This window comes from Microtus oregoni, unplaced genomic scaffold (genome assembly GCF_018167655.1).
Source record: "Microtus oregoni isolate MIOR12 unplaced genomic scaffold, Mior012 000007F_ref0000211, whole genome shotgun sequence".
Classification (NCBI taxonomy): Eukaryota; Metazoa; Chordata; class Mammalia; order Rodentia; family Cricetidae; genus Microtus; species Microtus oregoni.
Genome location: NW_024543066.1, coordinates 24,768,350 through 24,785,097, shown reverse-complemented (window position 1 = coordinate 24,785,097; position 16,748 = coordinate 24,768,350). Strand labels below are relative to the sequence as shown.

The 16,748-nt window shown below is 42.1% G+C and overlaps 1 protein-coding gene across 3 annotated transcripts in view; it reads right to left on the bottom strand.

Moving 5' to 3' along the window:
- The window catches only part of Bend6 (BEN domain containing 6), a 49,739-nt gene that overhangs the window by 2,458 nt on the left and 30,533 nt on the right, over positions 1–16,748 (bottom strand). For 2 of the 3 annotated variants that reach the window (XM_041655213.1, XM_041655212.1), the window contains 3 exons: positions 7,216–7,436; positions 5,638–5,830; positions 4,447–4,583 (listed from right to left, as the gene is read on the bottom strand). The exons of the other annotated variant lie outside the window; for it this stretch is intronic. In XM_041655213.1, the coding sequence (XP_041511147.1) occupies positions 4,456–4,583; positions 5,638–5,830; positions 7,216–7,436 (542 nt within the window). In that variant the 3' untranslated portion in view covers positions 4,447–4,455. The remainder of the gene's footprint in view (positions 1–4,446; positions 4,584–5,637; positions 5,831–7,215; positions 7,437–16,748) is intronic. 3 annotated transcript variants of the gene reach the window in all.

Here is a 16,748-nt window from a genome sequence, read left to right as displayed (position 1 = left end):
ATACCCGAAGCGCAAGAAAAAGACCTTCAAACAGCGTGTGTAAATAACAGGAAACCAGCAATCGTTGCCCATTGATATCTCTCAATATCAGTGATCTCAATTCCCCAGTAAAAAGACACAGACTAACAGAATGAATGTGAAAACAGGATTCATCTTCTGCTGCATCCAAGAAACAACCTCAACATCATGGATAGACACTACTCAGGGTAAAGACTGGAAAAAGATATTCCAAGCCAATGGACCTAAGAAGCAAGTTTATCATAGCCATTTCAACACTGACAAAGTAGACTTCAAAACAGATATAATCAAAAAAGATGGGAAAAAAAACAATACACAGGACATTGTGGGTGTAAAAATAACCCAAAACACTAGTACAGCATAAAAAACATATTGATCCTCAAATGTTGATAATGACATCAGTACCTCGCTCTTGCTAATACACAGGTCATCCAGACAAAAACTGAACAGAAAAATGATGGCGCTGACACAATATATCCAATGGACCTAACAGATATTTACAGAATATTTCGCCCAAACACAAAATAACATACCTTCTTCTCAGCAGCTCATGAGACTTTTTCCGAAACTGGCCACATACTTGGACACAATAGATACAAGAAAATTGAATGCATTCTATCTGACCACTACGGATTAAAGTTGGGCAACAATAGAAAAATAGAAAGCTTACAAACTCATGGAAACTGAACAACTTTCTACTGAATGCAAATGGATCAAGACAGAAATTAGGAAAAAAAAATTAGACTTTCGCCGGGCGGTGGTGGCGCACGCCTTTAATCCCAGCACTCGGGAGGCAGAGGCAGGTGGATCTCTGTGAGTTCGAGGCCAGCCTGGTCTACAGAGCTAGTTCCAGGACAGGAACCAAAAGCTACGGAGAAACCCTGTCTTGAAAAATCCAAAAAAACAAAAAAAATTAGACTTTCTAAATTGAGTGGAAATGAAAACACAGCATACTCAAACTTATGGGACACGATGAAGGTGGCTCGAAGAGGGGCTTTCGTTGCACTAAGTGTCTACGTTAAAAGGTGAGTGAGAGGTCATGTTAGTAACTTAACAGCACAATTGAAAACTCTAGGGCAAAAAGAAGAAATCACACCCAAGAAGAGAAGATAGCAAGAGAAAATCAAACAGGGCTGAAAGTGACATAATCCACTCTCTCCATACCTAGTCAATTTAGTACTTGGAATCTTAGCTTTAGCAATAGGACAACGGAAGGAGCTCAAGGGGATACAATAGGTTAAGGAGGAAAACAAAGTATCTTTATTTGCAGATTGTATGACAGTATACATTAGTGACCCTAAAAGTTCCACCAGGCAACTTCCACAGCTGATAAACACTTTCAGCAAAGTAGCAGGCTACAAAATTAACATACATGCTGAGTGGTGGTGTCCCACATCTTTAACCCCAGCACTCAGGAGGCAGAGGCAGTTGGATCTCTGTGAATTCGAGGCCAGCCTGGTCTACAGAATGGGTTCCAGGATAGCCAGGGCTACACAGAGATATCCTATCTCAAAAACAAAACCAAACCAAACCAACAATGATGATGTGGGTGGATCTATGCTGGGAGGAGGGGGCGAGAGGCTTTCGTATGAGTTGTAGGCTGTTTGGTGGCACTGCTCGCTGCTAAATGCCATTAGTGGTACCCAAATGTGAAAGCCATATGACCTTCAGACACTTCAAAACATCCTCTGATGGGAGCAAGAGGACAAAATATCCTTAGACCCTCTGTTTAAACAACATTGTATGAAATCATTATTGTAGCAGAAGCATAAGAAATATTCTGCAAGAGACAGACAGTGTTGAGGATTTCAGAAGAAGGCTCTTTGGCCTTTAGACGGTACAGAAGTGATAGCTCAGGACTCTTCAATCCTTATAAATTAAACCTTTAGCTCACGTGAGACACAAACAGGAAGAATTAGGAAAAGGCCTTTTATAAGATCGATTATTTGCGAGCTCTTAGCAATGTTCATGTACGCCACTAGAGGGCACTCAAGGGATGAGAACAAACTGGTTTTTCAAAAGGAAGACCGGGTTTAGCTATTCTCTCAAAGAAAGGAAACTTGGCTAGAAAGTCCTTTCAAAATCACATCAACCAATGACATCCTGAGCCAGACACAGCCACACAAAGAGAATGGCAGGCTGTTAGGCTCTGGGGCGCCTAATAGATATCTTAATCTCTCTGCTGACAAGAATGCTAGCAAAGTCATTGTTATTGGCAAGGACAAGCAAAACTGACCTAAAAACCTTCTAGCATTCATTCACCTTGGTGGCTGTTATAGGCAGAGATGTCTGTTGTGTCTTTGCTTGGCAGTTTATGGTATTAAAACACATAGAATGGGGGCATTATGATACTATATGGAATTCTGAAATATAATAATGTGCTCAACAAGAGAGCTGTATGTACTTGAAGAGCTGGATATGTAGCAATAGAAGAAACATGGTCATTATACACCAGGGAGACCAGGCATCATGGTCTGAATAGGAATGGCCCCTGCAGACTCAAGTGTTTCTCATAGAGAGTGGCACTATTAGGAGGTATGGCCTTGTTGGAGGAAGTGTGTCATGATCGAGGTAGGCTTTAAGGTCTTATGTGCTCAAGGTAGGCCTAGTGTGGCAGTCTCCTGCTGCTGCCTGTGGATCAGGATGTAGAACTCTCAGCACCTTCTCCAGCACCATGTGTGCCTGCATGCCACTATGCCTCTTGCCATGACGATGTTGGACTAAACCTCTGAACTGTAAGCCAGCCCCAACTTATAAAAGTTGTCAGGGTCATGGTGTCTCTTCATAACAATAAGACACTAAGCAACCTGAGGTCAATATGAGAAGTTCTGGGGCAGGCATAAGCAATAATTTCCCAGTAAGAGATAAAATTTATCATGTGGTTAAAGTTAGAAACACTCAAGGAATAAGAAGGAAACAAATATCTTCACTTGATGTAATCTTCAAGGTAACCTAGCAGTGTGTGTGAGCTTAAAGACATACCTTCTACTGCTGCTATTACATCTAGGGCTTTCTATTGTTTTTTTTTTTTTGCCTATTTTTAGGGGAAAAAAAGCTTACTGTTACCAGAGTTGGCCTTATTGTGCAATAACGTAGAAACAAGACCCTCCGGGATGATGGGGTGATAGCCATGGGCAGGAGATGGAACCACTGCAGTACATGGAGTTCCATAACTTTTGTGAAATACAGTCACGAGGAATGAAGGCAGGCAAAGTCACATAAAAGGTAGCATTTAGGCAAAGAGCAGGCAAAACAAAAGTCAAAGACAGCAGAAAAGTTGAAAGTTGAGGACTACGTCAATGGTATAGCACTTGCTTAGCAAGTGCGGGGCCTGGGTTCAATCCCCAGAACTGCCCACGATAAAAATAGAGGACTAGAAAAATGGGGTTAGGATGGCGAGGCAATTCAGTAGGTAAAGGCACTTGCTGTGAAACCAAATGGCCTGAGTTCAATCCCCAGAACCCAGACTGTGACAGGAGAGAACTCCTGTAATATGTTCTCTGACCTTCGCAGCTGCATTGTGGTGGGCACACGCTGTCATGCGCACGTCTGTGTGTAGGCAAAGTAAACGGATGTCAAAAGGGGTGGGGACTTTTCTATCTCAATCTCACATGAACCTTACTATGCTGTTGGTTCTACACACCTCCGTGAGTCAAAGAAACCAAGAATAGTACAAGTGTGTGTGTTTGATCTTCACAAGTTCCCCATGAAAACAGTGGACGTGTTTCAGTTACTATGACAACTATCTGGGACAATCAATTTAAGGGGAGAAAAGGTCCATTTTGTCTCTCGGTTGTGGGGATTTCAGCCCACGATTGATGGGCCTGTTGTTCCTGGGACTGTGGTGAGGCCCAGCACCACGGAGTGAGTGTGGTGAAGTACCTCATGGAAGGAGGGCGCAAAAAGGTAAGAGAAAGAGACCAGTGTCTCTCAGTCTCCTTCATGCCTCAATAACCAGGAGACCTCCCATGAGGCCCAGACTTCCAGAGTTCCTAACATCTCCCCAAAGCACCAACCTTTAAGACAAGGCCTTTAACTCATGGCCCTTTGGGGGTACATCGAATAGAAATAGACAATGATTCACTGCGAAACTGAAGTGGCCAAATTTCACTTCACATGTTTGCAGACGGCAATGCCTAACTTAAAAAAAAAAACAAAACATTGAATTATAACAAATGATTTTCATCTACCAATACCCATGCCAATATATTAGAGGTTTGGTCAGGGAAAGAGACAGTTTTCTGACAGAACTCAGCACTTCCCAAATTTAGCCCCTTCCCCAGTTCTCCTCACACTCACAGGGGCACCTAGTAATATCTCACAGGCCACTAGTGTCCCCCTAGCTGAGCGTCTGGAAAATGCCAGGCCACAGATAACTGTAGAACAGACTTTGTTATGTTGAGGTGCATGAACATTCAAAAGACGTACCATTAGGGTCTACTTAATATCCTGAGAGTTAAGAGTTTTGCCCACATTCGGCTTCTTGGTGCAGTTATTGAGTTTCTGTCCTATCATCCTTCTGATGGAAATGTCATCTGTGCTGGGAAACACCTGCTTCGTTATTCCTGTAAAAGATCACAGCGGCATGCGAGATCATTTTATGAGGGGTTTGCATCCTATGAACTGAGACAAAGCATGGTTCTGTCTCAGATTTACAGACATAGCCTGAATTGTCAGGCATGTTTAAGCAGATGGATGCACCCAGGTTTTGGAAGCACAGCCAAAGCTAACGGGAAGTTGACAATATAAACGCATCATATATGCACATCTTCCTATGACATCATTCAGTTGTAACTCTCCTGCTTGCTATGGACTGCATGCTTTATGCTCTGACCGTCATGGACTGATTTCTATTCTTTTCTAACGTTAGTCAAAATAAGTTGATCACTTGTTAACTAAGAAATGGCCCATCAAGAGCTTGGTCAGAGATGCTCTAAATTTTTTCGATGATTGCAAATCCAAACCAAATCAAAACCTGGAAAAAGGTAGATCATTGTTTTTAAAGGTGGTTCACTAATTTGAAAGCTATGTGGTTAAAATGATCTCTTTCTAGGAACAAACAATACATGGGGGGATATAACTAAGAAAGAAATACAAATGGTTCCTGAAATTTTAAAATAGTAAAGCTGCAACTTTTTTTTTAAAAATATTTATTTATTTATTTATTATGTATACAATACTCTGTTTGTGTGTATGCCTGCAGGCCAGAAGAGGGCAGCAGATCCCATTACAGATGGTTGTGAGCCACCATGTGGTTGCTGGGAATTGAACTCAGGACCTTTGGAAGAGCAGGCAATGCTCTTAACCTCTGAGCCATCTCTCCAGCCCCTAAAGCTGCAACTTTTTGAAGCTTTGAATTTTATTAACTTGAACTTCTCAGTTATAGACAGTTTACTTTTAGTTTCACAACGATTTCTTCTTTTCTTTTTGAGATAAGGGATCATGCAGCCTCAGTTGGCTCCTGACTCTGCTATGCACCCAGAACGATGTTAAACTCCTGGTCCCCCCCACCTCCACCTCTCAAGTGTTGAGATGACAAGGATGCACCACCACACCCAGATTTAATAACCATTTTAATGAAAAAAAGTCACGTGAAAATCAATGCGATCAAATTATCACCTATGATTTCTTGAACTTCATTCTGATTCATAGCTGGTTTTACAACCTTGTCTCTTGAAGTAGAGGATTTTGCCCCAGTCAGACTGTGTGTAGCCATGTATTCAGTTGTGTAAAGAACTTGCATTAAATCATTAATAAATTTCTGAGGCTTGCTCTTATTACAACGTGCAATCTGCCAGTTTTCAATCTTGAACTAAAAAACAAGAAATGATAACCGAGATTAGAAAAAGAGAAAAGAGATGATACCCGGAGAAACAACAATACGAATTAAGACATACCATAAAACATCAGCGCTCTTTAAGGTGGCATTTTACACTTTTAGTATATATTTTACATTTCAGTTGGAGGAAATAGTAGCATTTGAAATATCTGTTAGCCTTTATGAGGTATCTGCTTGGAATATATGTGAATTTTTCTTGGTCCATCTAAATGTGATGTCTTAAGAACAACCCTATCCGCAAAGCTTCGTACTTATGTTTGGAGAGTCATGGCTCTCAGAAGATACACCCTCCTGGTTCCTGTGGATATGGTACCCCACTGAGAAGATGTACAAACATAGTGAAAGTTAAGCATTTTGAGATGAAAGATTACCTCGGATCAGTCAGGTTGGCTCAGTGAGATCTTAAAAGCTGATGATGGGGGTAGAAGAGAGGGGCAAAAGATGAAAAGGGACAGGAGGAAAGATGGGAAGTGCGGGGCTTGATGTGAGGTGGTGGATGGAGCCCTGAGCCCAGTGTGAAGTGAGGTGGTAGATGGAGCCCTGAGCCCAGTGTGAAGTGAGGTGGTGGATGGAGCCCTGAGCCCAGTGTGAAGAGAGCTGGTGGATGGAGCCCTAAACCAGGCAGGTTTTAGAAATGGGGATGACCAATCTGCAGCCAGGAAGGAAGTGAGAAATTCATTTCTAAAAACACTAGAAACCAAATTCTATAACAACGACGCAAATAAGTAGGAACCAGATTCCCTCTCAGAATCTCCCATAAAGAATATTCCTGCTTGCACACTGATTCACACCAGCAAGCCCTGTATTGGATCCTGAGAACATAAATTCATGTGTGTGAAATCAGTAATTTGTGGTAATCTGTTGTATGGCAACAGAAAGTTATATACAAAGATTCAGATGCTCTGATATTAGACCACTCATTCAGTACCGCCTTGGCAGAGCTGTTTTCTTAGGCTTATTCCTGATTTTAACAAAAGTTTTACATTTTTACTTCCTGTTTCTGGGTCAGGGAAAACGTAAATAGCTGTGGACATGAGGTATACAGAGGCCCGCAGTTCTCTCTGTGACACAGAGTTTCGCCTTTAATGTGAAAGTCTACTTCTATAACCGATGCAAGAATATATAGTTCAAGAGCTGCGTTTATTCCCAATATTTGCTTTTAAATTTCTAAATTCGGTGTCTGTTTCACAAATATTAACTCTCATTGTTAAAAAAAAAAAGATTCTTTAGAATAGGGATCTAATGATCGGGACCTAAATCCGCCTAGACTTACTGCGATGAGCGCCCACCGCTTCACCCTTCTTTGGTTTTTGTGCTCAGCTGTTTTCAGAGACCCAGGGGGAGGCATTCCAACCAACCTGCTTCTCACCAGGAGGCTGCTCCTCCTCAGCCTTCAGGGAACGTGGGGAGCTGGAACTAGAGTTGGAATTACCGCAAAGAGAGGCAAAAGAGTCTGGGGAGGAGTTGTTGGCTGATCTCCAGAGAGTAGATGCAGGTGTGGACGCCACACCCCCACCTTTAAGCAGGGTCTCTGCCACTGCAACCAGTTCTTCAAACTGGGTGACTGCCTGCGGTAACACTGAAACAGCAAGAGAAAGCAGCATTTCACAAACACATGAATAGCAGTGACGTTTTCACGCTTTTCAGTGTGTGTATTGCAAAGGTGTTTAGGCACATATACATAGTGTTCTGCCTGCATATATGCCTACACTCCAGAAGAGGGCACCAGATCTCACTATAGATGGTTGTGAACCACCATTTGGTCGCTGGGAATTGAACTCAGGACCTCTGGAAGAGCAGCCAGTGCTCTTAACCTCTGAGCCATCTCTCCAGTCCCCACATTTAACTTTTTGTTACAATCTTCTTGATAGGGGGCTGGAGAGATGGCTCAGAGGTTGGGAGCATTGCCTGCTCTTCCAGAGGTCCTGAGTTCAATTCCCAGCAACCACATGGTGGCTCACAAACCATCTGTAATGAGGTCTGGTGCCCTCTTCTGGCCTGCAGGCATACACACAGACAGAATATTGTATACATAATAAATAAATAAATATTTAAAAAAAAATAAAGCAAAAAAAAACAATCTTCTTGATAAAAAGTTTCAAAATGTTGGCTATATTTGAATGTTTATGCATCACTTTGAATTAAAAACAATGTTTCAGTCTGGTAGTGGTGGTGATGACACATACCTTTAATCCCAGCACTGGGGAGGCAGAGATAGGCGTACAGCATTGTAGCCCAGCTCTCCTTCCAATTAAGGCTGGTGGGTGAACGTGTTTGGCCATTTTGTTAGCCCTACTCAGAACACATGGATTTTGAAGTCGAATTTACGTAGTCAAAAGGAGAAAGGAGTTAAGTGAAGGGGATGAGTTCGAGCCTAAGGGGTCCTCATGAACTTGTAGGAAAACTCCTTGCATCAGAGGTGCCCACTTCTTTAGACACAGACAAGCTTTGTTTGTTCTAGAAGTCAACATAAGTAGCTTCAAACACATACCTTCTATTTTGCATTTTAATCTTTTGCTCTGCATAATACCCTAAAATTCATTCACACTGTGTGCATAAATAATTGGTTACTTCTCTTGCTAACTAACATTACACTACTCTGCAGTTTATCCTCTCTGATGAATAATCAACTTATATATTGATAAACTTACCTATTGATAAATTATTATACATTCATCAGTCATAGAAGCCCTTTTCTTTGAATGTCCCAGTTTAGTACACTTTCAACTATAATTCTTATGAGGTTAAATATATATGTGTTTGATTCTTGATTATTTGAATTTCTTTCATAAATATGTGTCAGGCTGTTGGAAGCCATCACCGGCTGGTAGAGGTCGCAATCTACCACAGCCTGGTAGCTTTGTTTAAGCTCAACAACACAGAACTCCCTCCCTCCCCAGCGAAGCTTCCTGCTTTCTACCCAGTCTTAACTGGACGATGAGGCTAGGAAGCGTGACTTATCTCAAGGGTGACCCTTGACATAGTTCCCTGCAAACACTCTTCCCCTGGTGACTCACATGGTAATTATGCAAGTGCTCTAGGCATTTTGATGGGACCCTGCTGCTGCTGCTGCCACTGCCACGTACAAAGCCTTGTGGTAGGAGTCTGCCACTTAATGCAAACTAGGGTTTGTCCCCAGGATCCCCAATCCTATATATTCCTTATACTCTGGAATAAAATGGAACTGATTCACCAGAAGTCTATCTCCTGGAGAGATGTCTCTGCTCATGCTCATAAGCTGGTATAAAGTTATCTGCTGCTGCTACTGCCTCCTGCCCTCTCCACCTGGTAGGACAAGCGAGAGGGTAAGAGGATCCTTTTACATCTGAGCATGGGATACTAGTGTTTTTGTTGTTTTGCTTTATTATGATACAGGGTCTCATGCAGCCCTGACTGGCCTCATGCTTACTAGGTAGCTGACGCTTATAGAATAATCCTTCTGTATACTGTAGGAATATATGTCACTGTGATTGGTTTAATAAACAGGTTCACTGGTCTATAGCTGGGCAGGAAGAGGTTAGGCAGGGGAAGCCAAACTGATAATGCTAAGAAGAGGAAGGGCAGAAGGAGCAGGATGAACATTAATAAAGGTACTGCCATGTGGCACAGGGTAAATAAGGAATATGGGTTAATTTAAATGTAAGAGTTACCTAGAAATAAGCCTGAGCTATTGGTTGATCATTTATAATTCATATTCAGTTTCTGAGTTAGTTATTAGGGACTGGGTGGTTGGGACCAGAAATGTCTGTTTACAGAGGCTGGATCTGAACCTTGAACTCCTGGTTTTCTTTTTCTTTTCTTTTCTTTTTTTTTGAGACCGAGTTTCTCTGTGGCTTTGGAGCCTGTCCTGGAACTAGCTCTTATAGACCAGGCTGGCCTTGAACTCACAGAGACCCGCCTGCCTCTGCCCAACAAAACTCTGGTTTTCTTGTTTCAATTTTCCAAGTGTTGGGATTTACAGGTAAGCAACAGCCTACCCAATTTTTTCCCTTTTCTTTCATTAAGAACTGACAGAGCGCCGGGCGGTGGTGGCGCACGCCTTTAATCCCAGCACTCGGGAGGCAGAGGCAGGCGGATCTCTGTGAGTTCGAGACCAGCCTGGTCTACAAGAGCTAGTTCCAGGACAGGCTCCAAAACCACAGAGAAACCCTGTCTCGAAAAACAAAAAAAAAAAAAAAAAAAAAAAACCAAAAAAAAAAACCAAAAACAAAACAAAACAAAAAAAAAAAAAGAACTGACAGAGCTTCTAGAGAATGCTTCTAAGAATTCTAGTGTAGCAGTTTTCAAACCGTGGGTCATGATCCCTTTGGGGGTTGAACGAACCTTTCTCAGGGGTCACCTAAAACCATTAGAAAACACAGATATTTACATTATGATTCAGAACAGGAGCAAAATTACAGTTATGAAGTAGCAATGAAATACTTTTATGGTTGGGGATTGCCACAACATGAGAAACTGTATTAAGGGGTCACAGCATTAGGAAGGTTGAGACCCACTGCTCTATTGCATGATGTGTTAGCTATTATTACTAACTCCTTTAAATTATTAATCATTTTAACATTTTAATTGTTGTAATTCAAGGCTGTGTTTTGCAAACCTTGAAGGTTTGGTCCCCAGATGGTGGGCCAATCACTGAGAGGTGACTGGCTCGTAAAAATTCTACCCTTATCAATGTATTAACATACAGGTGGAGTCCTCAGATGTTTTAAAGATTTACTTAAAAATTTTTTTATTCATGTATATAAGTGTGTGTCTATGTGAGTCTCTGCCACAACATGTGTGTGGGTGCCTAAGGGAGACAAAAAAGGGAGCTGAGTCCCCCAGAGCTAGAGCTCAGGTGGCCCTGAGATGCCTGGCATGGGCACTGGGAACAGTGTGAGATTTTAAATGCTGAGTCATCCCTCCTTCCCGGGGTTCATAAGCTTATGGCATTATTGAGAGGTGGTAGAAACGTCTAAAGATCGGGCCCAGATGAAGTAGGTCACTGTGGGCATGTTCTTGGGGACTGTATCTTGTTTTGGTCTTTTCCTTCTATTTTTTTGCCACTGTAAGACAAGCAACTTGGTTCTTCCATACCCTCTGCCCTGGTTTTTTGTTTTTGTTTTTTTTTTTTTGTTTTTGTTTTTTGTTTTTTGCCTCATTGTGACCCAGAAACAACAGATCCAGATGGCCATGGCTGGAGACCTCTGGAACCACCAGCCAATCGGACATTTGCTCTTAGGCGTCCAGTCACAGAGACGAAAGGAGCTAAGCACACGTGCAAACACTCTCCTCTGAGTTTACCTCTTACTGTTATCATGCCTTAAACACACACACACACACACACACACACGCACACACAGAGCAGGTGCAGGGTGTGCCCACAGTTGAGGCCAGAGATGAGCCTGGCCTGGCCATACAGGAAGGCCCACTCCTAAATAAACAGATTTGGGGTTCTGGTGCAGCACCTGCTTTCCATAAAAAGCTCTGGGCTTGACCCTGGGTGCTGCAATTAAATATGATGAAAAACATGCTCACCTCTTTATTTTTAAGTATTTATATTTTTCTTGGTAAAATGTTCACTTTTGTATGCTTTAATTTTAATAATCATTACCATGACGATCAATTAAATGGTAAATCACCTTTTGTAAAATTCAAATTTTTTTTTACAAATAATCTTTTTTCTCCAGGATATGTATTCCCAACCTTTATGCATGTACAAAAGTCTGCGTTCCCCTCACATGTGTGGGATCATGTGTGTGTGTGTGTGTGCATGTTCATGTGAAGGTCAGCAGTTTACCTCTGGTCTCCCTGGTCACACTTCCCTTACTGTCGAGGCAGGTCTTTTACTTGAACCCAGAGCTTGCAGACCCGATCAGTCTAGCTAGCCAGCTTGCTCCCCAGTGCTGGCATTCCAGGTGGGCTGCCACATCCCTCTGGCATTGCTGAGCATGCTGGGAATCCACTCTGGCTCTCATATTCAGGTGGCAAACACTTTACACCTCTACATATTTATGAACTGAGTTAGGAACTCACACTACCGCTGCCATAGCCCCAAGCAACTAATACTAATTCTTAAATAATGAATGTTAAAAACCAGCCAATGTTTAAATTTCTCTGATTATCTTGTGTTTACGTTTGCAGTTGATTTGAGTAAGGTCCAATAAGGACCATATGATAAAGCTGCTGCTTCTCCTCAATCTAGTTCCTTTTCCATGTTCTGGTTTTGTCCTCGCAGGTGGGGAAACTGAGTCACTTGCTGTTAAAGCTTTCTCTCAGTCTGGATCTTGCTGGTTGCACCCATCCTTTTGTTTTGTGTAGATCTGAAGGCTCGCTCAGGGACAGTTGGTTTCGCCCATCTGACCATCACTACTCAGAGCCACTTTGTTTTAGGGGACGGCTGAACCAGGTGTGGTTCTCGCCCACCCATTAGCTCAGGTTCTTCTACAAATTCTCATTCACTCTTTGGTTCTCAGAGGTTAATTTCACAACAATGGTGGGACGGATGCTTCTTTTGACAGACGCTGTTGACTTTCAGAGGAGTAAGTTTTCCCAGGTGACTCCCGCATTCTCCTGTCCTGACTGTGAGCATGAACTTCTGCAAATAGCCTCAAGAATATGCTGCTGTTTGCTATGGTTACCGTGCCTCTGCAACACTCCACGAGTTCCATCTGTGGTCACAGAAAGCTCCTCCAGCTCTCACCTTTCCACTGTTTCTGTTAGACTTCCTTGCTTCCTGCTCTGATGTTTTCTCTCTGACATTCCCAGAAATAATGGTAGTGTGTTTCCTGTGTAACACCCTAGAATTGACCTTTTCCACGAGAAACTCTGGGGCTTTTAGGGGAGAGAATATCTCAGGACCACATCTGGGTCCTAGAAACATCTGCCATTGGGTTCTTGTTTCCTGGTCCACGCATGTATAATATTAGGAAACATTTGTTAGGTTTTTTTTTTTTTTGTTGTTGTTGTTAGTTATTTTTAGACAGACTCTTGCTATGTAGCCCAGGCTGGCCCTGAACACAGTGTACTGCCCAGGACTGCCTCAAATTCACAACCCTCATTAGCTTCCTCAGAACCTATGATTTTAAGTGTGTACTACCACAACCAAATGAGATTACTTGATAAAAAAAAAATTGGTATTATTTGTTAAATGTGTGAAGGCCAGAAGACAGTGTCAGAATCCTTGGAACTGAGGTTACAGGCAGTGAGCCTGACTTGGTGCTGGGCTTGCTGATTCGGGGGTGGGAAGTGTTCTTAATGGCTGGGCCATCTCTCCAGCCTTTGAGATTTACTTTTTACAGATAAAATTTACCACAGCTCCGATTCAAACTTGGACACAGAGTTTTAATTTAATATACAGCTATGTTTTTCTTATACTATATGAAGTAAAATGAGATTTTAACTGGGGCTATCTGTTTCCAAACATCCTTTGCTAAGAATCCATCCTTTCTCTGATTGCTTTCAGGTCTCATTCCCGAGCTCTGGGGTGGGGCCTAACGGGAAAACACAGGGATGATAATGGCAGAGCTTTTAAGCACTGGGAGGAAGATTCTAAGAGGAGGCCCCTTGTGACCGCACAGGTTGCTCTTCTCTGGAGAAGCTGGCCTGGTTGACTTGTGTTAGCAGACATCACAGCAAATTGTGACGTAATGGTCCCTATGTGCACTCCATTGTCAATACTTCATCTGCTATCTAGGTAACAATTTCTGTTCTTTTTTCCCATTCTAGAAGAAACGTTCATCTCCAAAATGGCACAATGTTAAAAAAACAAAACAAACTAACAAACAAAACCCATACAACTATTCAGCCAACAGAGCTTGAACCAACGTGGTACTGGCCCTCCCTCAAACACATCCTCCTAAGCTCTGTGTCCCTCTGATCCTGATCCTCACAGATTAGGCTCTGTGGGGATGTACACTATGCCCACGGACTGGCTAGCTCTGTGCCCCTCACCTCTAACTATGCAGTGACATGTGTCCCCCCCCCCCCACTCTCTGTGTAACCTTGTGCAGTTGTTACTCCCTTAGATGAATTTAAGAATAGTTTGGTCAATTACTAAAAGCAAAACTAAGAGCTGGCTGTAACTCAGTTGGAACAGTGCTCGCCAAGGATGCATGAAGCCCTAGGCTGGATCCCCAGCGCCAAATCCACCGCGTGTGGTGGTGCATGCTTGCGATCCCAGCATTCAGGAGGCTCAAAACTGAGAAACAACAAAAGGATCACTGTTTTATTTTATTTATTTATTTTTTTTTTTTGTTTTTTGTTTTTTGGTTTTTCGAGACAGGGTTTCTCTGTAGCTTTGGTTCCTGTCCTGGAACTAGCTCTTGTAGATCAGGCTGGTCTCGAACTCACAGAGATCCGCCTGCCTCTGCCTCCCGAGTGCTGGGATTAAAGGCGTGCGCCACCACCGCCCGGCTGATCACTGGTATTTTGACTGAGAAATCAAGCCACTAGCTTCTTCAGGATGAGCTGGCATCTTTTCTTCCTGTCTTTGTAACACGCCTCTCAGCTTATACAGATTGGTGTATTTTATATATTTTGTATATTGAATGTTTTCCTTCACATGCCATACATCTATGCTAGGGCAATTAGTCGATATTTAAAGCTACTTGTAGTCAATATGAATCAGTTCTCTCCTTTTTTAAAGGAATACTAACAATTTCTAATATATAAGAAAAATTTGAAAAATGGTAGTACTATATAATGGAAGTCTATTTCCTATCAAGGATTTATTATTATTTTATACATTTAATTCTTCCGCCTGTGTGTGTGTGTGTACACATGTGTGGAGGCCAGAGGACAGCCAGTGGGAATTAGTTCTCTCCTACTATATGGGTTACAAGGATCGAACTCAGGATTGCTGGTTTAACAAATATCGTGCTTACAATGGATCACAGTGGCCTGGATATCATATTTTTTCCCCTTCTAGGCTTACTCTTTAATTTTGGGGAAGCACATTCTACTTTTGGCTCTAAAGTAGAGAGTACATAGGGTACATTTTTGAGATTTCATGTAATATTGCTATATTAGCCTTGTCCTGGGTTCACAGTTTCACACGATATAGAATTAAGTCATTTCCTTTAGATTCTTGAAGCTATTGTTTGGACCCTTTCCTTAGCCTGTGACAAGCTAGGTCCGCTTGGTCTGATGTGTCACAATGCTTTGGGCAACTATTTTTAATTCATTAGATGGGGATTCGAGTGGTTTATAATCTCATGAAATCTTTAAAAGTATGCCTACATTTAAATGTAAATTTTATTAAAGTTAAAAATCATTAATATCCATAGCTGCTAATCAATATATATATATATATATGTATATATGGAAAAATAGGGATCAATCTTTATTTGTGGTGCACACGATTGATGGTGGGGCGGTGTGCATGCGAAGCCAGCACTCTAGGGCTGAGCTACACCTGTAGCTCAAGTATCTAAGTGGGTTTGCTTTCAGGTGGCGTCTTCTGATCTAGAAATGTATACCCTTCAGTTCTAGAAAGAAACTGTATGAATTTGTTAAAACATAACTTCTTAAGGTCCCTTGTTTGGGTGTCAAGACTAATTCTGAATTTATTTAGTAATGTTTACTTCCTTTTTCTTTGTCTTCTTGCTCTAATATCCATAATATTCTCCTAACTTCCACTCCCAGATAGCCTATTGAGATTCTAAATTTGGGCTCTTAATTCCTTGATGCTTCATTGGGCATCATTGGGAGGAGGTGGGCAGTGGGATGGGGCCTTGGTGGAGGAAGTAGGTCATCTCTGGAACTTGCCATGGAAGGATACATCTTCTTCCCTCCTTGTTCTCTGTTCTTCCTGGCTGCTAATAAGGTGAGCAGCTCTGACACCAAGCCGTCTCTGCTGAAGTGCTGTATCTTGCTCTGAGCCCACAGCAAAGGAGTCAGCTGACACCCCCTAGTCTGTGAGGCAAAATAAATCTTCCTTTCCATAAACGGAGTTTCTCAATTTAAGAATTTCTCAGTAACAGAAGGTCTGACTAACTGCAGACAGAAATCTGAGCATCAAAGCTCATGGATGGATTTTGTTGTTGTTATTGTTTTCCTTTCCTTTCCTTTTATATTCTTTCTTTCTTCCTTCCTTCCTTCCTTTCTTCCTGCCTTCCTTTCTTTCTTTCTGTTTATTGTTTCTCAAGAGAGGGTTTCTCTGCAACTTTGGAGCCTGTCCTGGAACTAGCTCTTGTAGACCAGGCTGGCCTCAAACTCACAGAAATTGACCTGCCTTTGCCTCCTGAGTGCTAGAATTAAAGGCTTGAGCTACCACCGCCTGGCTCACAGATAAATTTTTAATACCCAGTGATTAGATAGAGGATATTATGTAAAGACTGGTATCAGATGGCTGCCTTCAGTCATGACTCCCCAGAAGCTGGGAGAAAGGTCTAGAAAGCCTTCTTTAGCGCCTCTGTCGACACTCTGATTTTGGAATTCTAGCTTCTGTGAAAAAACCCCCAACTGTTCTGTGGTCTTTGCCTTTCAGCCTGGGCATCTTGTACCTGCTGCACTCAGCACTGGTAGGTGCATGATGGGGAATGGTGATCAGGGAACAGTAATCCTCGCGGGATTAAAAGAACTAGATTCAAATGGGACTCAGAAATAATACCAGATGGAAAACTGAAGAGAGTATGCATATGAAAACCTTTTAAAGGGCTTCTCTGCCTCGCTCCCTTCCTTTCTCCTTTGTCTCTTTCTTTTATAAAAATCCTATACTTCATCTTAGTTATAGCAATATAATTTACATATTAAGTAACATTGCTAATGGAATCATTTGACACAGTTTTCAAAGAAGAAAAAAAGGAGAAGTGTCAGGTTATAAGTCAGGCGATAAAACCCTTCCAGTGTTTTCTCGTCTGGTCGTTGCAACAAATGCATTCAGTGACATAACGTCTCACTCCTAGTGCGC